The sequence below is a fragment of the Phascolarctos cinereus genome, unplaced genomic scaffold (assembly GCF_003287225.1).
Source record: "Phascolarctos cinereus isolate Bilbo 61053 unplaced genomic scaffold, phaCin_HiC Scaffold_9;HRSCAF=440, whole genome shotgun sequence".
NCBI classification, from domain to species: Eukaryota; Metazoa; Chordata; class Mammalia; order Diprotodontia; family Phascolarctidae; genus Phascolarctos; species Phascolarctos cinereus.
In genome coordinates, this window is record NW_027556402.1 from 196080888 (window position 1) to 196106728 (window position 25841).

Consider the following 25841-nt stretch of genomic DNA (forward strand, 5'->3'; position numbering starts at 1 on the left):
GTCTGAATTCCATTAAGTGAGGCAGAGCCACACAAAGTCATCAGCCTCACTCTCTCTTCCAGTCACTGAAGTCCAGTTGCAAGACAAAAGTCAGGATAACTGGCAATGGCCTGGAACACAGTGGCTAACCTTGACCCCTTTGATGTCTGACCAAGCTCTAAGCATTCCATGGCACTTGCTTTAGCAACCTTCATGGCAGCTGGAACAAATTGTCTTTGTCTGCCCATTCTATGAGTGTCCAAGGACTCGCACCTCTGTGTGAGGGCTTGCTGAGCCCTTTTCAGGGCTTCTCATCCACCTTTGCTGTCCACCTGCTACCCAACTCTTACCTGTGGCTCCAAGAAGCTGCAGCTTGTACAATGGCCAAACCCCAGTAAACCATCTTGGGCAGAATGGCTAAACTAGGTTGAGGGCAACTGATGGGCTTCAAATCTGTCAGTGAGTTAGAGGGATGTCTACCCCAGCCATGTGTGTATGTGTCTTATTCCCTTAGTGGATTGTAAAGACTATGAGAGCAAACAAGCACTACTCCTCCTCTAAACTTTGTGTCTCTCTTGGTCCTAAGCAATAGCTGTTAAGTGCTTAATAAATGCTTATGAAATTTAATTGCTGATACTCCCTTCACAACGCCTGTGCTTCATTTCTCCAGATTCACAGAGAAGTCATTTCCAATCTAATTATCTTTTCCATCTTCTTCTGCCCTTTCTACCATAATTGAAGGCCCTAGTCTGGAAACTTGGCATTCAGTCTTTCTTTTCTACCTTCTGTTCCAATAAACCAGACTATAAGAGTACATTTTCTAGGGTTTATCCGAAAGGAAAAAAATATAAACAAATTATTAAATGATATACCAATGCCAGACAATAAGAGGTGCATATAAAAGAAAATTGGTTAAAAAAAAAGATTAAGCATTATCCAATTCAGAATTAAAGCAATTTTTAAAGTTCCTAACCTAAGCTTGAACTTTATTCCTCTCTAAGCCTAAGGCATCTAGCTTCCTCAGGGACCCAAAATGAATAGGGTCTCTCTTGAAGAACAACATTTTAATACTAAGGATCAGGGAGCACTTGGGAAGAATATGAACAGAGTTGGGGTACCCCAGAGATCAGTGCTAGGATCTTTCATCTCTCTTTCATATTTTCATGATCTGTATAGATTGAGATCTAGCATATCAACAGCCCTTGGTGTACAGCATGACCAATCCACAGCTCTTCATCTTGCTGGATTCTGTTCCACATCTCTCCATAAATTCTCTACACAGGAACTCTCCAGGATGCTGTAGGCCTTCCTGTTTCTTTTAATGTTGGGTGGATACCACTCAGTGTGGATCTCATGCCATCCATCTGCTCTCTCTCCTTCTTGGGACGTGATCTCTTCTTGTCATACAGGCACTCAATGGTGTCTTTGACCCCACTTCTCACAAGTATATCCTCACAGAAGATTTGCCACAACCCCTGACACTCATGATGTATCTTTCCATTGCCCTTTGAGTCACCTACTACTTTGGCTTTTCAGAGATCATAATGTTCCATATTTGTGGTTACATAAGCATCACTGGGAAAATGGGCAACATTTCCATAAATATTCTGGAGGACAATGTGCAAAATTCCACATTTGCAGAACATAACTTGAATTTTTCTGGGTAGCAAAATGTTAAACAGATAGAAGTAAACTACAAGAAGATATCCTGAAGCTAAGGGAGTGGGCAGAAATATGGCATCAGGATAGGTAAATGTTGGACAGGGCCAAGAACTGAAAGAGTTTGAGGAGTTTGGGCTGCCTTGCCTTTGGGCAACTGTGGGTACTATCAATAATTCCAAACTATTCATTGCAGTAATAGCCTCTTCTCAATATTCCTGTTGTTATATGACTATTAATCAAGAAATGCCATGACCTCAGAAGGATCACAATTCCAAGGAGCCCAAAGAGCAATAAAAAGATACATGATAGGTATAAAGAGTATATTAACAATGATAACTTGATGATGAGAAGCACAGGAAAGAGGTCATCCAAGACACATCTGACCAGCTATCTGGTCATGGGTTAAAAATGACACTTCTGAAATATTAATAGTACCATTTGAAGTGCATTAGAGAGTTTCTCTGTGGAGGACCTATGAAAAGACACGGCCAACAATCACCCAAGATGGAGGAGTGGTGATCTGCAGAGGTAGAAGAAACATTCTTGAACAAAGAAATCACAGAGCATATGACAAAGCTCTACTTGTAAGATGACGGTTTCTTTGCTACAAATTATAACCCAGGAAATAGAATATGACCCAGGAAATGAACAACACCTCTTATCCAAGGATAACAGGACCATACCTTATAGGGACCTCTAACAGCAGCTGGTCCTTCTGCTCAAAAGGAGGAGCCAGAACACAGCAGGGTCATCAGAGTAGGTAAGAGTTTAATATGTATCTATTTGTTATATACAATAAACCTCAGAAATGTCTATACTAACTGTCTATTTACTCATTTGGATTCAAAACTTGTTTTGTGAATAACGTCTTTTACAATTCATAACAATTCATGAAGCTTTAAAAAAAACTGCATTCATGTTGATCACCTCTGCTACAGATTGTGATCTGAAGGTATCAGCTCAAAGTGCTGTTACAGAAAAAGGAAAAAGAGGGGAGGGGAGGGGAGGGGAAGGGAGGGGAGGAGAGAAAAAAGAAAAGAAGAGAAGAGAAGAGAAGAGAAGAGAAGAGAAGAGAAGAGAAGAGAAGAGAAGAGAAGAGAAGAGAAGAGAAGAGAAGAGAAGAGAAGAGAAGAGAAGAGAAGAGAAAAGAAAAGAAAAGAAAAGAAAAGAAAAGAAAAGAAAAGAAAAGAAAAGAAAAGAAAAGGAAAGGAAAGGAAAGGAGACCAACAAAATGTCATGGAAAGAGAACTAAGAATAGCACCCAAACCTTCTAAAATGAAGGTGCAACCAAACTTGGAATACTATATGAAAATCTGTTTGCCAGTCCTCAAAGCAGCTAACAACACTCCAGGGACTCCCTATCACCTCTAGGAGCAAATATAACATCCTCTACTTGGCATTCAAAGCCTTTCATAATCTATCCTCTTCCAACTTTTCCAATCTTCTCATACCCGACACCCTCTCCCAGATACTCTTCAACCCAGTGACCCTGGCTTCCTTGCTGTTCCTTGAACAAGACACTTAATTTCCAGACTCCAGGCATTTTCACTGGCTGTCCCTCAAACATACAGTGTTCTTCCTCCTCATCTCCATCTCCTGGCTATTACCCTGGCTTCCTTTAAATTTCAGCTAAAATTCTACCTTCTATAGTAAACCTTTCCCAATGCGTCTTTAATTCTAGTGCCATCCCTCTGTTGATTATTTCCAATTTATCCTCTATGTAGCTTGTTTGTAATATAGTTGTTTTCGGGTCCTTGTTATATTACAAGCTCCTTGAAGGAAGGTAGTACTTTCTTTTGCCTTTTTGGTATCCTTTTGTATCACTGCTTAGCACAATGCCTGGCACATAGCAGACACATAATAAATGCTTATTGATCAACTACCTCAGCCCTCAGATCCTCGTACTAGTTACTACAGAAGAACATAAGAAAATGATAGTCATGGTTTCTCCCTTCGAGGAATTTCCACATCTTTGTCTCCTGGATTCCTTCAAGTCTCAGCTAAAATCCCATCTTCCATAAGAAATTTTTTTCAATTCCTCTTAATGTTAGCACTTTTCCTCTATCAATTATTTCCAGTTTGTCTTGCTGCATCTTGTTTGTATGTATGTAGTTGTTTGTATATTGTCTCCCCATTAGACTATCAGCTCCCTGAGGTCTAGGTTTGTCTTTGCCTTTCTTTGTGATCCCAGTACTTATCACTATGAGTGGCACTTGTTAAGCATTAATGAATAATTACGGACTCGTTGATTATTGACTAACCAGGGAAACAAACACACATAATGAGCACACAGCATTGCAGAGAACTGAAATACATAGGAAGTCCACAACAAGCAGTGATTCTGCAGATATCTATGATGCTTGTTAGGGATTAATGTGATCAGAGAGATCTGAAAAGTCTTCAGTGATGAGATTTGAGAAGTATAAGAATTAAGGGCACAAGTGCCTGTTAGGTCCTTGATTTGGGGATGGGGATGGGGTGAGCCTGAGGTTGCTGTGAGAGGAGTGCTCCTTTTCTCTATCACTTCTACTCCTTTTTCCCCAAGTCTCACTCACAGATCACGCAGACTCTATCACCCATCATGATCTGGAAGCTTGTCTTTGCTTTCGAACTATTTTGCTTAAGCCATATAAACACTGAAAGCTGGGTCTTTTCATTCAATTTTTTTCTTTAATGATCAACCACCTCTGGTTTCAAGTTAAGAGGCAAGGGAAATATGAACTCATTCAAATTACTACCTATTTTGAAACTTAAAATATAGCAAATAATTCTCTTTCTGTATTGTAAATCATGGTGGAAAATCGTTAGCTTCAGCTGTTCTTGAACTCCTCATTTAAATGCAATTCTCCTACCTCCACACTGCTATGGACAAGTACATGCTGCAAAAGATTCCTCCAGAGTGGTAGGAATGTTATAGATGAAACCGACTACATTTCTACTAACTTTTAATAACCTACAATCAATGATTAATTTGTATAGAATGTTCATTTTCCATCTACAGATTCCAAGTCGCTTCTTAACATTAATGATTACAATTTCTATAATCTTTATAATTCGTCTGACTTTCTCCTGCCTTTCCAGTACTCTAACACTTGGTCCCCTCCATGTACTCTAGGATCCAGTGACACCGTCCTCCTTGCTATTCCTCGAATACAACACCCCCTCTCCCAACTCCAGGCATTTTCCCTGGCTGCCTCCCAGGCCTGGATGCTCTTCCTCCTCCCCACCTCTGCCACCTCACTTCCCTCTCCTCCTTTCAGATTCAGCTCAAATCTCACCTTCTGCAAGAGGCTTTTCTTGGTGCTCTCTCCTTTCCCCACTACTACGAATGCCTCTGAGATTACCTTCCATTTGCATCATATATATCTCTTGTGTTTATATAGTTGTTTGAAAGTTGTCTCCCCTGGATAGAATGGGAGCACCCTGAGGGGTTCACAGTTCTCTATAAAGGTTTGGGGAGGTGTTTATTGTTCCAGCCCTATAATCAAAAAGAAAAGGCAAGCTGAGGGTGCTAAGAAGGTTTTGGGGCATCAAAGTCAGATCAGTGACCACGATAATGAGATTTCAGGTCATCACCTTTTATCCTGGGGGAAGCATGAGTAGCTGATGTTGATTGATTGACTGACTGACATGAGCTGTAATGTTGGGAATCATGTACTTAACTCTTTCCCATTTTATTTCACCCCATTTATTTTCTTCTACTGCTTCTTTGGTTCAAAGGTTAGCTTATTATAGATTATAAATGTTTACATTGAGATTCCTACATGCCCAAGAGTGTTTTACATTTGCATCATCATATGTGTATTTGTGGGAAACAACCAGCTTGCGTTCAACTTTATGCATTGAAACGTTGATTCTACAGTTCCATCCTTCAGCATGTGTGTGACTGTAGTCACATGAATCCATCTCCTTGGGGCTCTAATTCATCACCCATCAAATAAAGATAATAATCCCTGCCCTGCCAACCCTTATAGGGTTCTTATAAGAATTAAATAAGGTTTAATGGAAGTGAAAGAGCTTTGTAAACTGAGTATCACTATACATGTACAAACTAAACTAGTTCTGGCCCCTACTTAGAGAGTCCACACTGCCTAATAGACTCAGAAATGACTGAGTGAATGAAATGCATTTGTTAAGTGTTTATAAAGCACTGTGCTAAGTACTAGAGAAACAAAAACTAAGTTGAGACCATTTCAGATCTCAAGAAGGTCTCAATTCTAACAGGCAAACACAACACATATAAGGAAGTGGTGGCCAGGGAAAGGTATTTTGGTCTGGGATGTCATATGCATTATGAGTGGAGCCATAAAGGAGTTGACTGATGTAACTTTTCCAGAAGCAATGGTAATATTGATTTGAATATGGTTCTCAGAGCAAGAAGTGAATAACAGGGAGCAGATACATGCAGTATTAGAATAGATGGCAAGAAAACAGGCAGGATAGATAGGTGGATATATGGATGGATGGATGGATGGATGGATGGATGGATGGATGGATGGATGCATGGAATATGAAACATGGTTTTGTCTGATCTCAGGCACCCTAGTACAGCAGGTTGAGTTGGTGCTCTCTCACCCATTCACCAATCAGGAGAGTTCAGTCTCAGGGATGGAATTCCCAAACAGAGTGAATTAAGTACCCCCAGGACATGGTCTGTGGAGTTTTGGTGGCTTGGAGGATCAGAAGCAATGCAGATGGCATGATAATTGCTGGACAGGATGACAAGCTTTCACTTAAAAGACTTAGATGTGTCCCTGGTAGCTCCCCACAATGGTTTTGTTGCTCTGTTATGGATCCACGTAACGTGGTCCCCAATAGTACAGAAGGCACTTCTATTGTCTAAATTTGGTAAGAAAACTTGTGAGGGTATCAGGAAGAATAGGTCTGGGCTACAGAGACTCAGCAGTGATGACTTACAATGACAAGTGATAAAAAGACCCAGAAGAGGAACTGTAGCTCAAGAAGGCCTGGGGATGATCAGAATACATACATACATACATAGAGACATCATTCATACATACATACATACATACATACATACATACATACATACATACATACATACATATATGTAAACATACATACACATATACATATATTGGAGTCATCTGTACCAAATGCGATAATATACATAAAGTGTTTTATATTAGTAATCATTATATGCATAATGATAAATTTTGGCTTGATATTTTAAAAAAATTCTATAAATAGAACCAGAAAGTTTTCTAAGTTCCCTTACAATTCCACAATTCATTGTGGACAAATACAGTAATCTAGTTGTTAAAGTTTAATTTTACTTTGTGATTTTAAAATAAATAATAATATTATTTTAGTGTATACCTTCCAGCCCTTTGTCAAGATTGGACATGTAAATTCAAGCATTTATTAAGCACTTCTTATGAACAGCACACTGTGCTGTTCAGTTTCCTCTTATTGGATGTGTTCAAGCAGAATCTATCAGGAGCATTCCAAAGAAGATTCAAGCATTAGTTGGGAGACTGAAATAAAACAGAAATTCTTTACCTGTTTTGTATTATGGATCTCTTTGTCAGTCTAGTGAGGCCTATGGATCCCTTCTCAGAATAATTGAAAGAAATGCTAAATTTCAGTTAGAAATTAGTGAAAATAAAGTTACAGTTCTTCCAGTTCAGGTTCAGAAGCCCTCTTGAATCTATTCATGGACCCCTTGGGTGTCTGTGGACCCCAGGTTAAAGACAGATAGTCCTGATAGGTTCTACATAAACACATCCAATGAGAGGAGGCTTACTACCTTGTGAAGCAGATCCTTCTATTTTTGAAGAACAATATTTATTCTAGAATGTTTTTTCTCAATATCAAGCCAACAGATGTACTTTTTAAAACGTTTAAGCTTAAGTCTAATCCTTCTTCCTCATGTCAGCCCTTAAAATATTTGAAGGCAATCGTCATGGCCCCAGGGCAAGTAGGAGGTACAGTGGATAGGGTGCCATCCCTGGAGTCAGCCAGACTCATCTTCCAGAATTCAAATTTGGCCTCAGAAACTTACTAGATGTGTGACCTTGGGCAAATGACTTTCCCTCATCTGTAAAATGAGTTGGAGATGGAAATGGCAAACTACTCCAGTACCTTTGCCAAGAAAATCCAAATGAGATCACAAAGAGTCAGACATGACTGAAAACAAACAACAACATCATGGCCCCATTAAGACTTTGAAAGACAAATAAAATGACGTCCAGATCACTGAAAAGTCAGTAAAACTGTAAGAATCACATTGCCTGATTGATTCCTTTGGATGACAGCCACACCATGAAGATACACACGATGAGAGGAAATTATTATATTTCATAAGCCTCATGTACTCTAAATTAACATTGGCCCTGTTTGAAATAATGAAAACATATTACCCCTCAAAGAAAAGGCAACTAAAGGCACTGCCCCAGAATGAACCGCAGGTTTGCTGAAGGGATGACTACTCATTTAACAAATGAACTTCCTGTAGTTTTATAATCCCATTGTCGTATTTTAGAGGTATTACCTGATGAGGAAAGCCTCAATTAATACATGATAAGATTCTTACATGATATGCAAGGCAGCACATCAGAAATTCCTAAGCAAATGCAAAGTCCACTGAAATATCATGCTGTGGAATGCCTCATTCTTCACTAAGAAGACTCAGAGGGTTTGTGGTGCTGGGGAGGGGTGACCCTATCAAGGGTCATACCAGCAGAGGCATGGGCTCAAGTTATAAGGATGTAGAGCTGAAGTGGGCCTTTAATTGCAATTTACAGAAGCCAAAATAGAAGGTGAAGCAACTTATCTAAGGTCACACAGGTAACAAAGTAGCTGAGCCAGGATCTGAACCCAGGGCTTCTATCTTTAGATCCAGTGCTGTCACCAGTAGGCTGTCCACTTTTTCTCTACAATGGAAAGAATCTAATTAGGTGAAACTGAATAGAGATAAATATCAAATTTCCATCAAGTCCAACCACGATGGTCCTTCTTAACCACTTGAGTCCACAAAGGGAATATATATTTGTCAGCTGAGAACCAGAGTAGCTAAATGGAAGAAAACATTACAAAGCCAGCTAACGAGTGATGGATTTTGAAGAGCTAGATGTTCTTTAGAAAAAGCTGGAAAAGCTGACATGAACTGATGCAAAGTGAAATGAGCAGAACCAGGAGAACACTGTACAAAGTAACAGCAATATTGCAAGATGAGCAACTGTGAATGATTTAGCTATTCTCAGCAATACAATGATCTAAGACAATTCAAAAGGACTTATGATGAAAAGTGCCCAGAGAGAGAACTAAGAGTCTGAATGCAGACAGAAGCATATTTTTTTACTTTATTTTTCTTGGGTTTTTATTTTGGTCTGTTTTTTCTTTTACAACATGACTAATGTGGAAATATGTTTTGCATGACTGCATATGTATAACCCATATCAAATTGTTTGCCTTCTCAATGAGTGGGGGAGGGAGAGAGGGAGAGAATTGGGAACTCAGTTTTAAAAATAAATGTTGAAAATTGTTTTTTACATATAATTGGGTTAAAATAAAATATTAAATTAAAAAAAGAAAGAAAAAGTGATGGATTTTTTAGCCATGGAAACTTTCAATGACCATTTATCAAGCTATCTAGGGGCTATTTTCTGTCCCAGTGGAAGGAGTTCCTGGAGGGATGAAATCAGAGAAACTTTCACAATTACAACTTTGATAATCACCACTGTATAATATAAATTAAGTTTAATTTTCAAACCATATTTGCTAATCTCTGCCAAGCGTTGGTAAACAGTCTAATAAAAGCTAGCATACTCCTAAGACTGGTAAGCTTGCTGTTACTGAAAGATTTCAAGATAAATCATGATATAATACATGAAATACTATTTTGCAAAACTTAAAATGCTAAATAAATGTTAGCTATTATTATTGGCTATTGTTGATAGTGAGGTGTTTAACCTTATGAAGGTTACAGGCATTAGAAATCTACAAATATTTTAAAATAAAAATGTTAAAGCTCAACATATGATACTGAAGAGAAAAAAACTGAGTATACCATATTTCATTGATATTTATATTGGGATCCTAAGTGATCAGAACTATTATTATTAATACAGAAATGGATTTGCTTGGTCAGAAAACAAATAAAATGTCTATTAGTCACCAAAACTGTGTTGGGGGAGGGAATTTATGCAGTACTTACTACGTGCCAGTGTTTTACAAATATCTCATTTGATCCTCACAACAACCTTGGGGAGTAGACACTCTTATTCCCATTTTGCAATGGAGGAAACTGAGGCAGACAGCAGTTAAGTGACTGCTGGTTTACGTAGATATTAAGTATCTGCATCTGGATTTGAACTCAGGTCTTCCTGACTCCAGGATCAGTGCTCTATCCACTGTGCCACTTAGATGCCTTGAAAATTCCTACGTAGCTTAATATACTAAGATATTTGATATGCTAAGAGAACAACATGGACACACAAGGGATCTATTGTTTAGTTAATCAGACTAACTGCTGACTATACACAGACCCTAGTTTGTCAATGGATCACCTAGTCTTTGAGAGCGCAGAAGGCATTTTTCACATAGGAATAATGTAATCATGGTGGATAAGTGCCAGTCTAGCCTACAAGATTTTATTCACAATAATAACACTTCCCACTGAGCTAGCGTTTAAAGGTTTACAAAACGTTTCCCTCATAACAATCCTCTTTAAAGATGAGGAAAAGAAGGCACAGAAACATGAATGACCTCCCCAAGGTCATGCAGCTGCTCACGTCACAGCAGGAACTGGAATCCCAGCTCTCCTCAATTCCAAGTCTAGTGCACTTTCCATCATACCATACAGCTTCATGTAATTCATAACATATTTGGTACATGAAAATACCAATGTGGATGCACAGGGGATTCACCAACCAACTTACATTTAAATTTTTTTTTGCGGAAGATGGAAGTAAGGGGTTACAAGGGTAAATTATGGCCTGAACCCATGAAGGTATAACATCAGGAATGCTGAAGCAGGAATAAGCTGAGACTGGCAAGAGATGCCAGGAACAACAAAAATGGCAGAGTTTTTTTTAAGCTATGTTGGGAGAAAAGAAGGCTCAAAGAAAGAATAAGACTAACCATTTCCTTTTTTTTTTTACAGGATATTTAGCATTCCTGATGCTATACCTTTATGGGTTAAATGATTAGATGAGAGAAATGCTGCGAGTATGACTTACTTAGATTTCAGTGAAGGTTTTGATAAAGTACCTCATACTATTCTTATGAAGAAGGTAGAGAGATGGGGACAAGAATATAATCATATGGATTCACAAGTGGGTGGGGTGGCCCAGTAAGATTCAAAGAATAGTTAGTAATGGTTCAATGTCAAGGTGGCAAGATATCTCTGATGCAATACGTGGCATCCTGTTCTGTTTGATATTTTTATCAATGGCTGGAATAAAGGCATAAATGTCAAATCTGCTAATGGCACAAAGTTGGAAAGAAAGGCTTATATATAGCAAATGACAAAGTCAGGATCCAAAATGACCTCAACAAACTATAGCATTGAGCTAAATCATTTTTTCCATTTTATCTTTGAATTACAAGTATTTACTTTCTCTTCCTTCCCACCCTCCTCAATCCAAAAGAAAACAAAAAGAAAACCAAATCCCTCACAACAAATATGCAGTCAAGCAAAATAAATTCCCACATTGTACATGTCCAGAAATGTATGCCTCGTTTTACATCTGGAATCTATCAAGAACTGAGTGGCATAGATCAATACGAATCCTATGGAATCACGGTTGGCATCATGGTAATCATAATGCATTTATCAGACATCTTAAGTCTTTCAAAGCTGTTCACTAAATCTAAGATGAAATTCAATAAGAAAACATGAAATATTGCATGTGGATACAAAAAAATCAATTTCACAAGTATTAGGTGGGGAAGGTGTGGTTAGACAGCAATTGCTATGAAAAGGATCTAAGAGTTTTAATGGACTGCAAGCTCAGTGAGTCACAAATGTGATACAGAAATCAAAAAAGCTAATGCAATCTTAGGCTGCATTAAGAAGGGCGTAGCTTCTGGATATAGGGGTGACAGTCCCACCATACTCTGCCCTTATCAGACCTCATCTGGAGTCTTATATTCACGTCCCAATACCACAGTTTAAAGGAAGACATTGATAAGGAATTGTCAGTGCCATTTTAAGAGGGAAGCATGGTATGAGTCTTAAACTACAAGTTGCAACCCACAGTTTAGGAAGTGCTGAAGGGGCTGGGAGTGGAAAAAGTTTAAAAAGCCTTGGTAAAGGAGACAGAATGCTCAGTCATAAAGATTGAGTCATAAAGACATGGGTTCTCTTCCAACTCTAACCATATAAATATACTGACAGCTAGGTGGCACAGTGGATAAAAGCACTGGACTTAGAGTCAGAAAGAACTAAGTTCAGATCTGGTCTCAGATTCTTACTACTCTTATTACTTTGGGCAAAACACTATACTTCTATCTGCCTCAGTTTCCTCATCTATAAAATGGGAATAATAATAGTACCTACCTCTCAAGGTTGTTGTGAGGATAAAATGAGATAAGATTTATAAAGCACTTTGTGAACGCTAACTGCTAGCTATTATTATCATTATTATATAGTGAAGATGAAGATTCTTAATCCATGACAAGAGGGTAAGTTGAAGGACCCTGGCAGGTTCAGCGCAGAGAAAAGCAGACTAAAGGTGAACATAACTATCTTCAAGTGCTGAAGAGGTTATCAGTCAAAGGAAGGAGAAGACTTGTTTTGTTTAGTCCCAGAAGGCTTAACCAGGTAGGAAATGTAAGGAAGCAAATTTAGACTCGATATCAAGAAAACTTCCCAACCACTGGAGCTGTCCAAAGGTAGAACGATCCACAACAAAAGAGGGCTTCCGTGTCTTGAAGGTTTTCAAGCACAGGTTGGTCAACAACTTGTTGGAAACTTAGAGTGGAAATGTCTTTCATGAATGGTCTGAACTACAGTCACTGAGGTCTTAACACTCAAATTCTGTGATTCCATGATAACTGTACTCTGAATCATCATCTATCTACCACAACGTTTTTTCATCAAAATGGATCTGTAATTCTAATGTGGAATACTAGGAATAGATTTCTTTTGCTCCAAGAACTAAACAGCAGGAAGTGAGACAGTATTCCTGATCTTCTTTCCTACCCTCATTCATTCCCCCAGCCCTTTTTCTTCTCTGATGTCAAATCATTAGCCCTGGCTACCTCGGTATATGGTGAAGGGCTCAGGAGGACGAGGATCTGAAGCACAGGCCCTGGGGCTGGGGGGAGAGGAAGTGATTCCTGAGTTAGAAAGAGAGAACAAGTGCTTTGGGCTCCGTGCAGTGAGAAAAGGAAATCTGGGGATGTGGGGAAAGGGCAAAAGCAATAATAGATAGGGTGGTGTTTTTCCCCTCTTCATTTCTCTAGACTTGTAAAGAAGGAAAACAGCAGCAAAGGATGGGAGAAGTCATAGACAGAGATCGTAGCAGGGGCTTTCCTTTCTCTCTTCTTCTCCTTGTTCCCCTTCCCCCATCACAGGCCAGACAGCACCAGAGTGGGGTTTTCTGTCCCATTTTCTTTTGCCCTATTCCTTCTTTTGTCATTCCAAGAACTGGGTAGTAAAGGAAACTAGGTAAGGAAGACGGAGAGAATTCTAGGAAGGAAAAACACCTGGGGAAATCCCCCACCACAGAAGGGATAACAGGGGAATTTCTGCTGCCTCCTGATCAGGGTATTGCCTTCTATAGAAAACATGACATAATGAAATGGTCTATAACTTGTGTCGCTATCAGGGTGAGCAGAAATCTTTTTGAGATCAGCACGTAAAAACAAAAGGTTCATATGATTCAGAGCAGGAGGAAAACTTAGAAATTAGCTACAGCAGGGGTCAGCAAGCTATGTGGAGAACTCCCTAATCCCTATCCTCCCTCCCTCCCCCATTTCTGTATGGCCTACAACTAAGAACAGTTCTGACATTTAAAAACACAATAAAATTTTATTTTAAAATGTCAAAATCATTTTTACCTCTTGGATGATATGAAAACAGGCTGCAGACCCCCTGGCCCATACTTTGCTAACCCCCAATCTAGGCCAGAGGTGTCAAAAATGAGACCCACAACAGTCTTGAGTGCAGTCCAAACCAGATTAAAATGCAATTCAGAAATACTTAATGTAATAAATTTAAGAAACAATAAAATGTAGATAACAGTAATATGTGGTTTTCTAACTCAATATGTGGTCTGCAGGGATCCTAATGTACGGTTCAGTGACCCCTGGTTCTATTTGAGTTTGATGCCAATGATCTAGGCCAACTCCCTCATTTTGCAATTGAGGAAACTGAGGCCCAAAGAGATTGAGACTTGCTCAAGGCCATACAGGTAGTAGTAAGTAGAAAAGCAAGGACTAGAACTAACATTCTCTGACTCCAAATCCAGAGCTCTTTCCACTACATCATGCTTGTATGCATGACTATATGTTACATTAAACTTAATACGCAAACATATTATTTACATACATTGGAAAATTATGCCAATTCTCAAATTTATTCATTTAAATTACTGTTTTCTATAACAAAAGATGAGATGAGATAGCAGAAGAACAGAAGTAGCAAACATGAAATAACTGAATCCCAAAATATATTTGGTGGCATTACTAATTTTTTTAACCAATAAAAAACAGCTCTCATTCACAAATTAACTGGTTGAATGATACATTTATCAATATACCAAAAAAAAAAGGACGGGTAATACAACGCCTTATATTAAAACCACAAATACCAAACATATAAGTGATTTAGGACCTCAGCCAGCAATTTCTGCTTTAGAATAAACAAACTATAATTCAACATCCAATTCTCCCCTGCATACTGCCTCTCCAACTTGCTCAGGCAGAAATGACATAAGTCATTGATGATACATATTCCAGCAAAGTCATAATACTTAGCCTCTATTCCTTTAACACGAATAATTTTCAATACTAATAGTGAGGACAGAAAAGTCGTGAGGAAAAAAGAAGCAGCAAGTAAAAACCTAAACAATGAGTACACTGAATTTCTTTTTCACTTTGAGTAAAAAGAGAAGAAGCTCATTCTCTAGCCTCAGCTCTTGAATTTAACTTCATGACCTATACTTATTTATGACCTACATACTACATGTTATAGGACCACAAAGTGCTGGGGCCTTTTAGTGAATGAAAGCATATAATTCAACTCCTGAAATAGACTAGTGAATTCATAAAAGTACATTCAAAACTACTCATAATGTCAAGTGAGGAAGAAAGTGGACAAGAAAATTCTTAGATTAAAAAAAAAACAACACAATTACAAATCACTCCCCCAAAATTGCTAAACTATACACTAACGATAATAAATAAAAGTTGTATCACAGACCTATTAAATGGAAAGGCAGAAGAGTTCTATTTATTTCCTGTTCTATACCAGTTCTATTAAAGGGCTTCCACATAAAGACTTTGCAAAGGAAAAGAGATGAAAAGTTGAATTTATTCAGGTTTGAGATTTATCAAAATAACAATTTCTCCACCACATCTTTTCTTAGTAAAGGAATAAAGAAAACAATTTAAAGTGTCATCTACATGTCCACAACTTCCTTGATCTATTGGGAGTTTGGCAGTACTACTTGCTAGTTTAAAAGCTGGCTATACAGCAAAAGAAGCGTCAAAGCTTGTTTTAACTTGTGAGACATGAGCATGTGTTGATATGAAATACTGCTGCAAAAGCAAATCTGGTAGACATAAACTACTACAGAAATGATCTGAGGAACATTCAGGTTCTATACCTTTTCTCTGCAAAAACACAGCTTCAAAAATTCTAGAACCTACTTATAAAAAATGTGAAGCTCTTCAGTTTTTGAGAAGAAAAAAAAACAGAGTAAAGAATGTATGACTGTTAAAATAACCCTTCTAACTGGCCAATATACTTTTTTCACAACTAATGCACTTCACTGCAAAAGAATAAAAGTATATTTAAGAAATTGTGACTTACCACCATCGGATACAGTTGCAGACTGAAAGGAAAAAAAGAGAGACATGAGTTAATTAAGCCTCATGACCAAATGTGGAAGAAAATCAGTCCATTTAAGTAACAAAAACTGGAAGTTTCTGATTAGACTTGAAAGCTCAGAAGAGAAAATACTCTAGCGCAGGTGTCAGAGCAAAGACAGACTTACAACTAAATGAGTCAAGTAGCTTTCTCACAGCTGTTCCCTCCTCCCTCCTGAACTCCTCCCAAACTGGTAATGCCTTGAGCTTTACAATCATCATGATTTTCATTTTAGAAAACACACCCTGCCAACTTTGACATCATGGTTTTAGCAATATTCTTAAGTTTAAAAAAGAAAGAAGGAAAGAAGAAGGAAGGAAAGAAGGAAGGAAGAAAGAGAGAGAGAGAGAGAAAGAGAAAGAAAAGAAACAAAGAAAGGAAAGAAGAGAAAGAAAGAAAAGTGAATGTCACAGTCATGGACCATAAAAGAGACACTGAGTGATGTAGTAGAAAAACATTGGAGACGGCAGTCAAACGCCTGGGTCCAGGACACCTAAAACTAGATAATCAGGAATCACAAACAAGGAAAATGAATTTTTTTATTTCTATAATGAGGATAATCTGCACTAACCCAATCTCTTTCATAAGGTCATCCAGAGGAAAAAAGCCCTATGTCAAATAAAGTATTATATAAATGTGAGCTATTAGAAGTCCTTTAAGTTGTGTTACTAATTTACACTGGCCCCACGTGATATAACAGAATTTTTAAGCAGCTCCACGCTCGAAATGACAGCTAACCTAAGTGCTATCCAGGACTAAGCATTGTAAAAGGCACACAAAAGAAAAGTCATAAAGGTGTATAGCCCCTATTCTTAAGGCGTTTACCATCTAGTTCAACACAAGCATGAGTTTTTAAACAAAACTTACAAAGCAAGAAGCAAAATGATACGATGAAGGACATCAGCAACAAAGGAGGTGAGCCAGTTATGTATCAAGAGTGAAGGCTAACAAATGGACAGCTCAGGTGTTACACTGGCACCCAGAGGAAAGACGCCATTGGCTAGATTCTCTATGAAGGATTTATGGAAGGAAGTGGGCAAGAATCCCATATAATAAGAAAGCATTGATGGGTTTTTATTGATTGTGGAGGAAGTACCCACATGGATATTCCAAATATGAGTACACAGAATAATTCAATTCAATAAACACTTATTAGGCACCTGTTGTATACTAACAACTGGGCTAGGTAGTGGGGTAGAGAAAAGACAGTATATCTGCCTTTCAAGAGTTTATAATTTAGTAGGGAAATAAGAAAGGACCTGAGAGGTCATCTAGTCCAACATCTCATTTTAGAGATGAGGAAACTGAGGCCCAAAGAAGTTGTTACTTCAACAGTCACACAGGTAGTAAAGATGTGAGGCACAGAAAAAAAATAATCATACAAAATAACATGCAGTTATGTCAGAGAAGTACAAGCAAACCTCTATGTGAGGGGGACAGGGAGGGTGGTCATTACTGACTGGTGAAGGCTTGCTGAAGGAAGGTTATATCTGAGTCATACTTTAAAAGATTTCTTAAGAATTCAATAGGTTGGGGAGGATCAAAAAGCATCCTAAGGCATAGTAAACAACAGGAATCACTGCACAAGGAGGCAGGAGAATATGGGGGATGGAGAGTAAATACAGTTTGGCAAGAGCAGAGAGTGTGTGGAGAGAAATAATACAAAGCTGGAAAGGCAAGTGGCTGAATGAAAAAGTTCTAGTCAAACCTAGGTCTTCCTCTATTACTTCAGAAACCATAAGAAATGTGGCAAAGTTTAAAAAAAAAATCAAAATAACAGAGATTGCTGTAGAGTAATCCCATAACCCCAAGTAGAATTGCATAGGGCTTTGCAAATAGCTACAACAAAAGGAAGAAAAACTGGAATGATACAAAGTGGGGAAAAAAAGGGCTTATACCTAAAAATAATTTAGCCTACAAAGTTAAGCATATTCCTACAGAAGAAAATGGATTTTTAACAGATTTGATTACTTCCAGGCATTCCTACTGAAAAAATAAGAGCTGATCAGAATTTCTGAAGGGCAAACATTGCAAACTAAAGAAACTTAAGAAAAGTAAAAGAAAAGTTTGAACAATTAAAAAGGGCCAAGTGATAATCAAGTGCTTTTATGTACTGAAAGAGTGGTGACACCATTTATTATCCCTTCAGAGACATACCACCTCCAAGGATGAATGAAGGAACAAAGAGAAAAGGTGATGGTCTCTGGTGCTCAAAACAAGAGGAGAAAGGAGGAAGAAGGAGAAAATAAATAAATGTCTTAGGGAAAGATAAAGGAGAAAGGGGAAAGAAATTGCAATTTCTTCTCATTGGACCAAGGCTGAACGTGAATAAAAGCAAAATGGAGATCCAGACAATTAGTCTATGAAAATCTAAGGAAAAGAGCACTTTCAGCTGAGGAGCCAGGATCATCTTCATAGAAGAGGTGGAACGAGTGACAGGCCTTCAAGATGAGGGTTCTAACATATGGAAGAATGAAGTTAGTATACTGAAGGCATGGAGGGCTACTTGTAAGAATTCACAGATGCAGGAGAGTACATAAGAGAAGAACAACTGTTCAGCTTGCCAAGTACACGAGGGGACTAAAGTAAAATATGTGTGATGAGGGGAATGCCCAACGAGAACCTGATCCTTAGAATATGCACAATATTTTCTGCTGGGCAGCCTGCTTCCAGAAATACCTATCAAAGGGGCCCTTTCCCTTCACGCTTCAGAGCACACTTATGCAGTCTCTAACTTTTCTATTGTTTTACCACACGGTGGAGAAAAGGCTTTTCGATTTTCACTGGCTGTTGAGTTTTAATTAAATGTACATACAAAAAGCTCCAAATCAAAACTTTCCCTCTCTTCTCTGATGTTAAGCAAAAAAAAAAGAAAAAAAAAAGGAACTGCTATTGGCCTCCAGCTGGGGAGAGACATTAATTTCTCTCTCATCTGGTCATGAACATGTTAACCACTGTTTCTTTTGTTTCTCTGTGTTTATTCTTTCCTAATCTTAGGTGAATAAGCATTAGACAGAGTGGACCTTGTGAACTTTGAAAGATCAGAAGCATCAAGTCTGAGTCCAGATTGAAACATTTTTATTTCCTTTCCTTATTTTCCTTGCTTTTTTTTTTCTGGGAGGGAAGACATGGCTAATGTAGAAATGATGTACATGATTTGCTATGCATTACAGGTATCATATTTGCTTTCTCAATGGGTGGGGGAGGGGGTTTTGGAAGGAAGACAACTTGGAACTGAAAATTTTTTAAAATAATACATTTTTTTAAAATGACCATCACAAGTTCCCTCAACAACTGGAGCTGTAGCAGTAGGAGAAGCTGAGTCCAGTAAGAAGCCAGCCCTGAACACCAACCTTCTTGACCCAACTCAGCAGTAAATCAACCTGGCGCCCGTGACACTATGGCCCAAAAGCAAGAAATCGACTTATCCATCATCAATACCACATCTATTAGTGAACTTAATAAATACTACACAAAGGGAGAGAAGGATTCCTAGAGTTAGGAATGTTTTATAGCAACCACTTTAAGTTTGAGTCCACCCTCACCAGGGCCTGAATGGCTGTGTAGAGGGCAGAATACAACTCTGATTAGGGGAGATTTTGTACATCAGTCTCTCCTATACTTCTCAGTAAATAGCTCTTTGTAAAATCTAATTAGTGTTAATTGGTTAAGTGATTTGGGGAAATAGCTGATTAAGTTATTAACTTAACAGTTATTGGAGGGCAGAAACTAGGCTTGGACCAATACTTTATATATCACATTGCACAGTACATTCTAAATGGACATGTGACCTTAATAATAGAACAATAAATCATAAACCTCTCATAACTATGGGTGAGAGATGTATTCTTAACTAAACAAAAGACAGAGGCAATTGCAAAAGATAAAATAGGTAACGTCAAATACTTGAAACTTAAAAGTTTCTGCACAGACAAAATTAATGTACCTAGAATAAGAAGGGAAGCATTTGAATGAGGAAAAAAATCTTTGTATTAGTTTTCCCTGATAAGTGCTTAGTATCCAAAATACATAAAAATAAATATATATAAAACTAATAGCCATTCCTTAATAGATAAGTCTTCAAAGGATATAAAAAAACTAGTTCTCAAAAGAATTGGAAAGTATTCACAACCACATGAAAGAATGGTATTGTTCAGTCATTTCAGTCATGTTTATTTGTGAAGCTATTTGGAGTTTTCTTGGCAAAGATACTGGGATTCTTTGCCATTTCCTTCTCCAGCTCATCTGACAGATGAGGAAACTGAGACAAATAGGGTTAAGTGACTTGCCCGAGGTCACACAGCTAGTAAGCATCTGAGGTCAGATTTGAACACAGAAGTGAGTCTTCCTGACTGCAGGACCAACACTCTATCCACTGTATGACCTAGCTGCCCACAAAAGAATGTACCAAATCACTAATAAAAAGAGAAATGTAAATTGAAACAACCCTGTGGTTTCATTTCATACCTTGAAAATAAGAAAAGATGACAAAAAATGACCATAATCAATGCTGGGGGGTTGTAGAACGACAGGGACACTAATACACTGTTGGTGAAATAAAACGTCCACATCCTTTGAAGCAGACACTCCATTACTGGCTTATACTCTAAGAAAGTTATCAATAAGAAGAAAGTCTCCATACACATAAAAATATAGCAGCGCTTTTTGTGATATCAAAGTATTGGAAACAAAATGTAGATACTTGTCTATTGGAAAAATGGTTAAATAAATTATAAGTCATTGATGTAATGGAATATTACTGTGCTGTAAGAAATTATGTACATGACAGATACAGAGAAGCATGGAAAAACCTACATGAACTGATACAGGGTGAAGTAAGCAGAGCTAAGAAATCAGTACACACAGTAACTACAACATAAATAGAAAGAACACACAAAAAAGTAAAAAGGAATTTAACAAAATTTAAAAGATCGAGTACAACTTGAATGAAGACATATAAGAAGACACCCTCAACCTACCCCTTTGTGGAGGTGGGAAATCCACAGGTGTTACACATTGCATGTTTTCAGACTTTTTCAATGTACTGATTAGTTGTACTAATTTTTTCTCCTTTTTTTTCTTTTTTGTCTTTAAGAAATACTATTTGTTATATGGGACTGCTCTTCAGGAGAAGAGGGAGGGATAACTGGGGGAAACTACAATGATGCAAAAAAAAGACATCAATAAAAACTTATTTAAATTTTTAAAAATTATAGAGAGATACTTGGGAAATTACCCCCAGAACCCTAGAGGGGAACAGTAGCTAACAGAGCTCTATAAAACTAGTCTATCAGACTGAGTACAAATTGGAAGAGTGAGCCCAGAGCTTGTGCTACAAAATTATGCAAAGGAGACTCTTCTGATGTCAAGATAAGAAATAGGTATTTGTCCAACAGGCAACAGGGTGTCACTGAAGAGTTTTGAATACAGGAGTAACATGGTTAGGAAGACTACTTTGGTATTTATGTGAAGGTTAGACCACAGAAGGGCAAGATAGGAGGCATGAAGACCACTAAGAAAGATCAAGAGAAAGAAAAGGGTAATGAAGGCCTGAAGCAGAATGAAGATATGACTGAAAGAAGGCCAAGGAAACAAATAACTAGAATTATTAAGGATAATTCAAGAAATCATGCAATTAGACAACAGAGAAGTACAGGTTTGCTAGGGTGGCAAGTGAAACCAGAAGGATGAAAGACTAAAAGATCAGGGAAAGATTCATGGAATCCTAGAATTTCAGAATCTGAGTGAACCTCATATGGCAACCCATACTTCACCAGGAATCCCCTTTATGACATCACCAATAAGTGTCATCAGCCTCTGCTTGAAGACCTACAAATCTGAAGACTGGAAGTCATAACAAAGAGAAAACACAGGCTCAGTAGGAATGAGGGAACAGAACTGGAAAGAAAAGAAACTGAGGTCAGAGAAAACTTCAAATAACAGCATATCCTTTGACAGACAGAATCTAGCTTTGAGCTAGATTAACAGTTTACAATGCAATGGTGTTGTCCAACCTGCTATATGAGTGTGAAATCTAAGCAAGCTTTTATTAGCTTCTGAATTAATGTCACCTGAAAGACCTATATTCTACTTCTCTTACAGCAGGGCAAGTTTCCAGTGAATGGATTTTGGAAAGCTATAAATTCCACATCAAAGCTGTGTTTATGGTAATTCATCTATTGGCCTCTCAGCCTAAGACTCTCCATCCAGCAGCCAAATTGATCTTCCTAAAGTGGAGGTCTGAACCATATCACTCCCTATTCAATAAACTCCAATGACTCCCTATTACCTCCAGAATCAAATATAAAATCCTGTGTTTGGCATTTAAACCCCTTAACAACCTGCCCCCTTCCTATCTTTCCAGTCTTCTTACAACTTTACTCCCTCCATACCCTATATGATCCAGCTACATTAGCCTACTCACTGTTCATCTAACACTCCGTCTTCCATCTTTTTGCCTTTACACTTGCCTAGAATGTTCTCCTTTCATATTTCTGACCCCTAGATTCTCTGGCTTTCTTCAAAACTGAGCTCAAATCCAACCTTCTACAAAAGGCCTCTCCCAGTCACTCCTCTGCTACTGCCCTCCCTCTGATATTAATTTCCAACTACTCTCTATATATCATGTATACACACCAGTATTTATGTATTGTCTCCTCCACCCCCCCCATTAGAATGTGAGTATCTTAAGGACTGGAACAATGTTTTATAATAATAACAACAACAACAACAACAATAATAATGATAATAATAATAATGATCATTTGATAAATTCTTGTTGACTTACTGACACTACAAGTATCTACAATATGAAAGCAATTAATAAATGGAAAACAAAAACAAAAAGACAATATATTAAGAAAAATATAGACATATAAGGATATTCACAATAAAATCTTTAAATATATACATATCAATAACTAGGAATATCTCCAAGAATATTTTTAACTCTTGTTGGTAATAAGATTGGCTCAGTCCATGACGGTAACTTTAATTATTATTAGGTCCTCCAAATATGCCGGAACCTCTACAGAAAATACATAATTGAAAAAAAACAGAAAAATATAATAATCCTTGGGAAAGATGACAAAATAAGAGATTAGTCAATGTTGGAAGGACTATGAAAAGACAGGCACACTAATATAGTTAGTGATTATGTGAGTTGATCCACCCATTCTGGAAATAAATTTTGGTTTATGCTAAGAAAGTAAGTAAAATATCCATACCCTTTGACCTAGAGATACCACTGCTAGACACATGCACCAAGGAAGTCAAAGATAGAGGGGGGAGAAAGGTTCAATGTACACCAAAATACTTATAGTAGCACCTTTTGTAGTAGCAAAGAACTGGAAACAAAGTAGATGCCCATTAAGCAGGGAATGGCTGAACAAACTGGGATACATAAATGAACAGAATATTACTGCATCATAAAAATAACTGGCTAATACTATACCGGGATATATGATGCAAGGTGAAGTAGGCAGAATAAGAATAACATAAAAAAATGACTACAACTATGTAAAAGTAAGCAACAATAAAAATTTTAAATGAACACTTTGTAATTATAATGACCAAGCTTTGCCTAAGAGAAAAAATGAGAAATGTACCTTGTCCTGTTCTTTGGAAAGGTGGGGACTGTGGTATGGAACACTGTAGATACTGCTAAACTTGGATGATTTGTTGAACTTTCTTCTTTCTTTTTTTATTTTTATGGGACAGATCACCCAGTAGGAGAGTGGGAGGAATATACATGGAAATGAAGTTGATATCAAAATAAATGCTGTGTTACACACACACATACACAGAGATGTATATATGTTATATACATAGAATATACAGATATGTATGTGAGATACAGATATAGATAAGATAAGATATAACTGCATTAGACTATAAGCTCCTTGAGATCAGGACTGGGAAATAGCAATCATTTTATTCTGTGCCTGGTACAATGTTTAGCACATAGTGTGCGCTTAATAAATTTGTGCTAAATTACCTTCCTCCCCTCAAAACCTCTACATCCTAAAAAGTAATAGCCTGATTCAAAAAAGACTTTATGATTATAAAAACCTAGACAGACATTCTCCAGCAGAAGATAATATATGTAGGCAGTGGGCATAGAACTGACAATTATGTTTAAATCTTTTCAAACATATCTCTATGGTAAATAATATTCTCAGAATTCCCAGCTTCCCTTTTACTATACTTGGTCTTATCTATGTTTACTACTTCTAATGAAAATCAAAGGGAACTGCTAAAAGAAAATATAAATTAGATTTTTTTGTGCTGAAAATTTTACCAATTAGTCTTACCCTTTCTCCATTATAAGAATGGTGGAAGAGGATGTTCAAATGCCTATAGAATATGTATCTTCACCTGGATTTAAAACTAACACTTAAAACACCTAATCTGTACAAGGTAGTATACTAGCTGCTATGTGTACAAAGATGAAACAAATAACAGTCCCTGCCGTCAAAGGGGTATTGTCTATAGTTTATATAGCAAATGAGTTACATGAATCTCAAAGAGCTTTCTTAAATGACTTGCCCATTGTCACACAGTTAGTTAGTGTCAGACCAGGTATTTGAACCCAGGTCTTTCTGAATCTGATCCCAGAACGTGATTCACTCTGCAACACTACCTAATATTCATGATAAAAAACAGAGTGTGACAAGCACAAAGGAAAAATACAAATTTCTCCATGCTCATTTGAGGAGGATCACAGAATGCTTCCCAGAAGAAGGTACCCCTAAAGGGTTAGCTGCCTCCTCTTTTACATTCTCCTGCTCTTATCTGCAGAATATTGTATCAAGAAAAGTAGACCTGCTTGAAGATCTGCTGAGAAAGGGAACGTGCCAAAGTAAGAAAGCTTTCTCCTTACTGCAAGCCAAATACGGTATCTCTGCAACTTAGGATCATAGATTTAGAGATGGAAAGAATCTAGTCCAAACCCTTCATTTTATAGATGAAGAAACTGAGGCCTAAGGAGGGCAAATGACCTACCCAAGGCCACACAGAGATTTCCAAAAGTGGAATTTGAACCTAGATCCTGTGACTCAAGAGTCTGTGGACTTCCCACTGAGCCATTGCTCTTGGTTCAGCAGTCTGAGACCAAAGAAAACAAGTTTAATCCCTCCTCTACAAGACAGTACTTTAGATACTTAAAGATAACTATTGACTCCACCCTGCTCACCCTCCTCCTCCCCTTATAGCAGGCAGCATAGCATATTCAGTAATGTTTAGGAGAGGCAGTCCAGAAATACAGCAGTGGCAAAAAAAAAAAAGCCAGCCTGGAACTTTTTTTTTAATTTCCATGGATAACCCACATATAGAAAACAGTGAAACTGACTCCAGAATATGATTCTTTTTAATATTACTCTATATCAATAAAGTGTTAAAAATGAAATTAGGTATTATAAATGAACACGATACAATTTGACAACTATAAATTAGAGGCAATGCTTACAAATGAAAACCTAAAATTCCCTGTGCTTAATCTGATACATAGCACAATTTACATTAATAACTTATTTTCATTTGTCTTACTTCTTGGAGTTTTCCCAAATTCCCATGTCTACATTTTGTACTTATACAGAGGGGCCAGCCACAAACACAGAACTGCCAGTGAAAAATCTTCCCAGGAAAGAGTATATTTTCTTGCTTACAATTTAAATTCCTTGCACTGAAAAACTACCAAATTAAGCAGATCAAAATTCCAAGGCAAGGTCTCAACGTTGGAATATATACTGTTTTCAATATATCTGTGTTACAAAGAAATGTAATATCTTATTTCTATATATATAGTATGTAAGATTTAGACAATCAATTTTCCCCCAAAGGATTTTGCTTTTTAAACTTGATAGTTCAGTTGAAACTTGTCTAGATTTGCCCATGGCAATAAGTTGCAAGACTAGATTAAACAAGCCCTTTGAAGACTTTATTTTAAAATAAATATTTATAAAAGTTTTAAGTGTTTTATATAAATACAAACTTATGGAATAAAAACAATCTCTACTGAAGCTGATTTTGAAAAAGTATTAGATTAGAACTTAATGTTTTAAAATGTGGTATATCAATATAAAGCATATTTACACAACTTTTTATGTCAAGGTACTGATAAGAATAATACAGTTGTACA

The 25841-nt window shown here is 37.4% G+C and overlaps 1 protein-coding gene across 4 annotated transcripts in view; it reads right to left on the reverse strand.

Annotated features, from left to right (window-relative positions):
* RGS12 (regulator of G protein signaling 12) overlaps positions 1-25841 on the reverse strand; it is a 244785-nt gene that overhangs the window by 89021 nt on the left and 129923 nt on the right. For all 4 annotated transcript variants that reach the window (XM_078148696.1, XM_020992154.2, XM_020992159.2 and 1 more), the window contains one exon: positions 15647-15668. In XM_078148696.1, coding sequence (XP_078004822.1) covers positions 15647-15668 — 22 coding nt within the window. The remainder of the gene's footprint in view (positions 1-15646; positions 15669-25841) is intronic.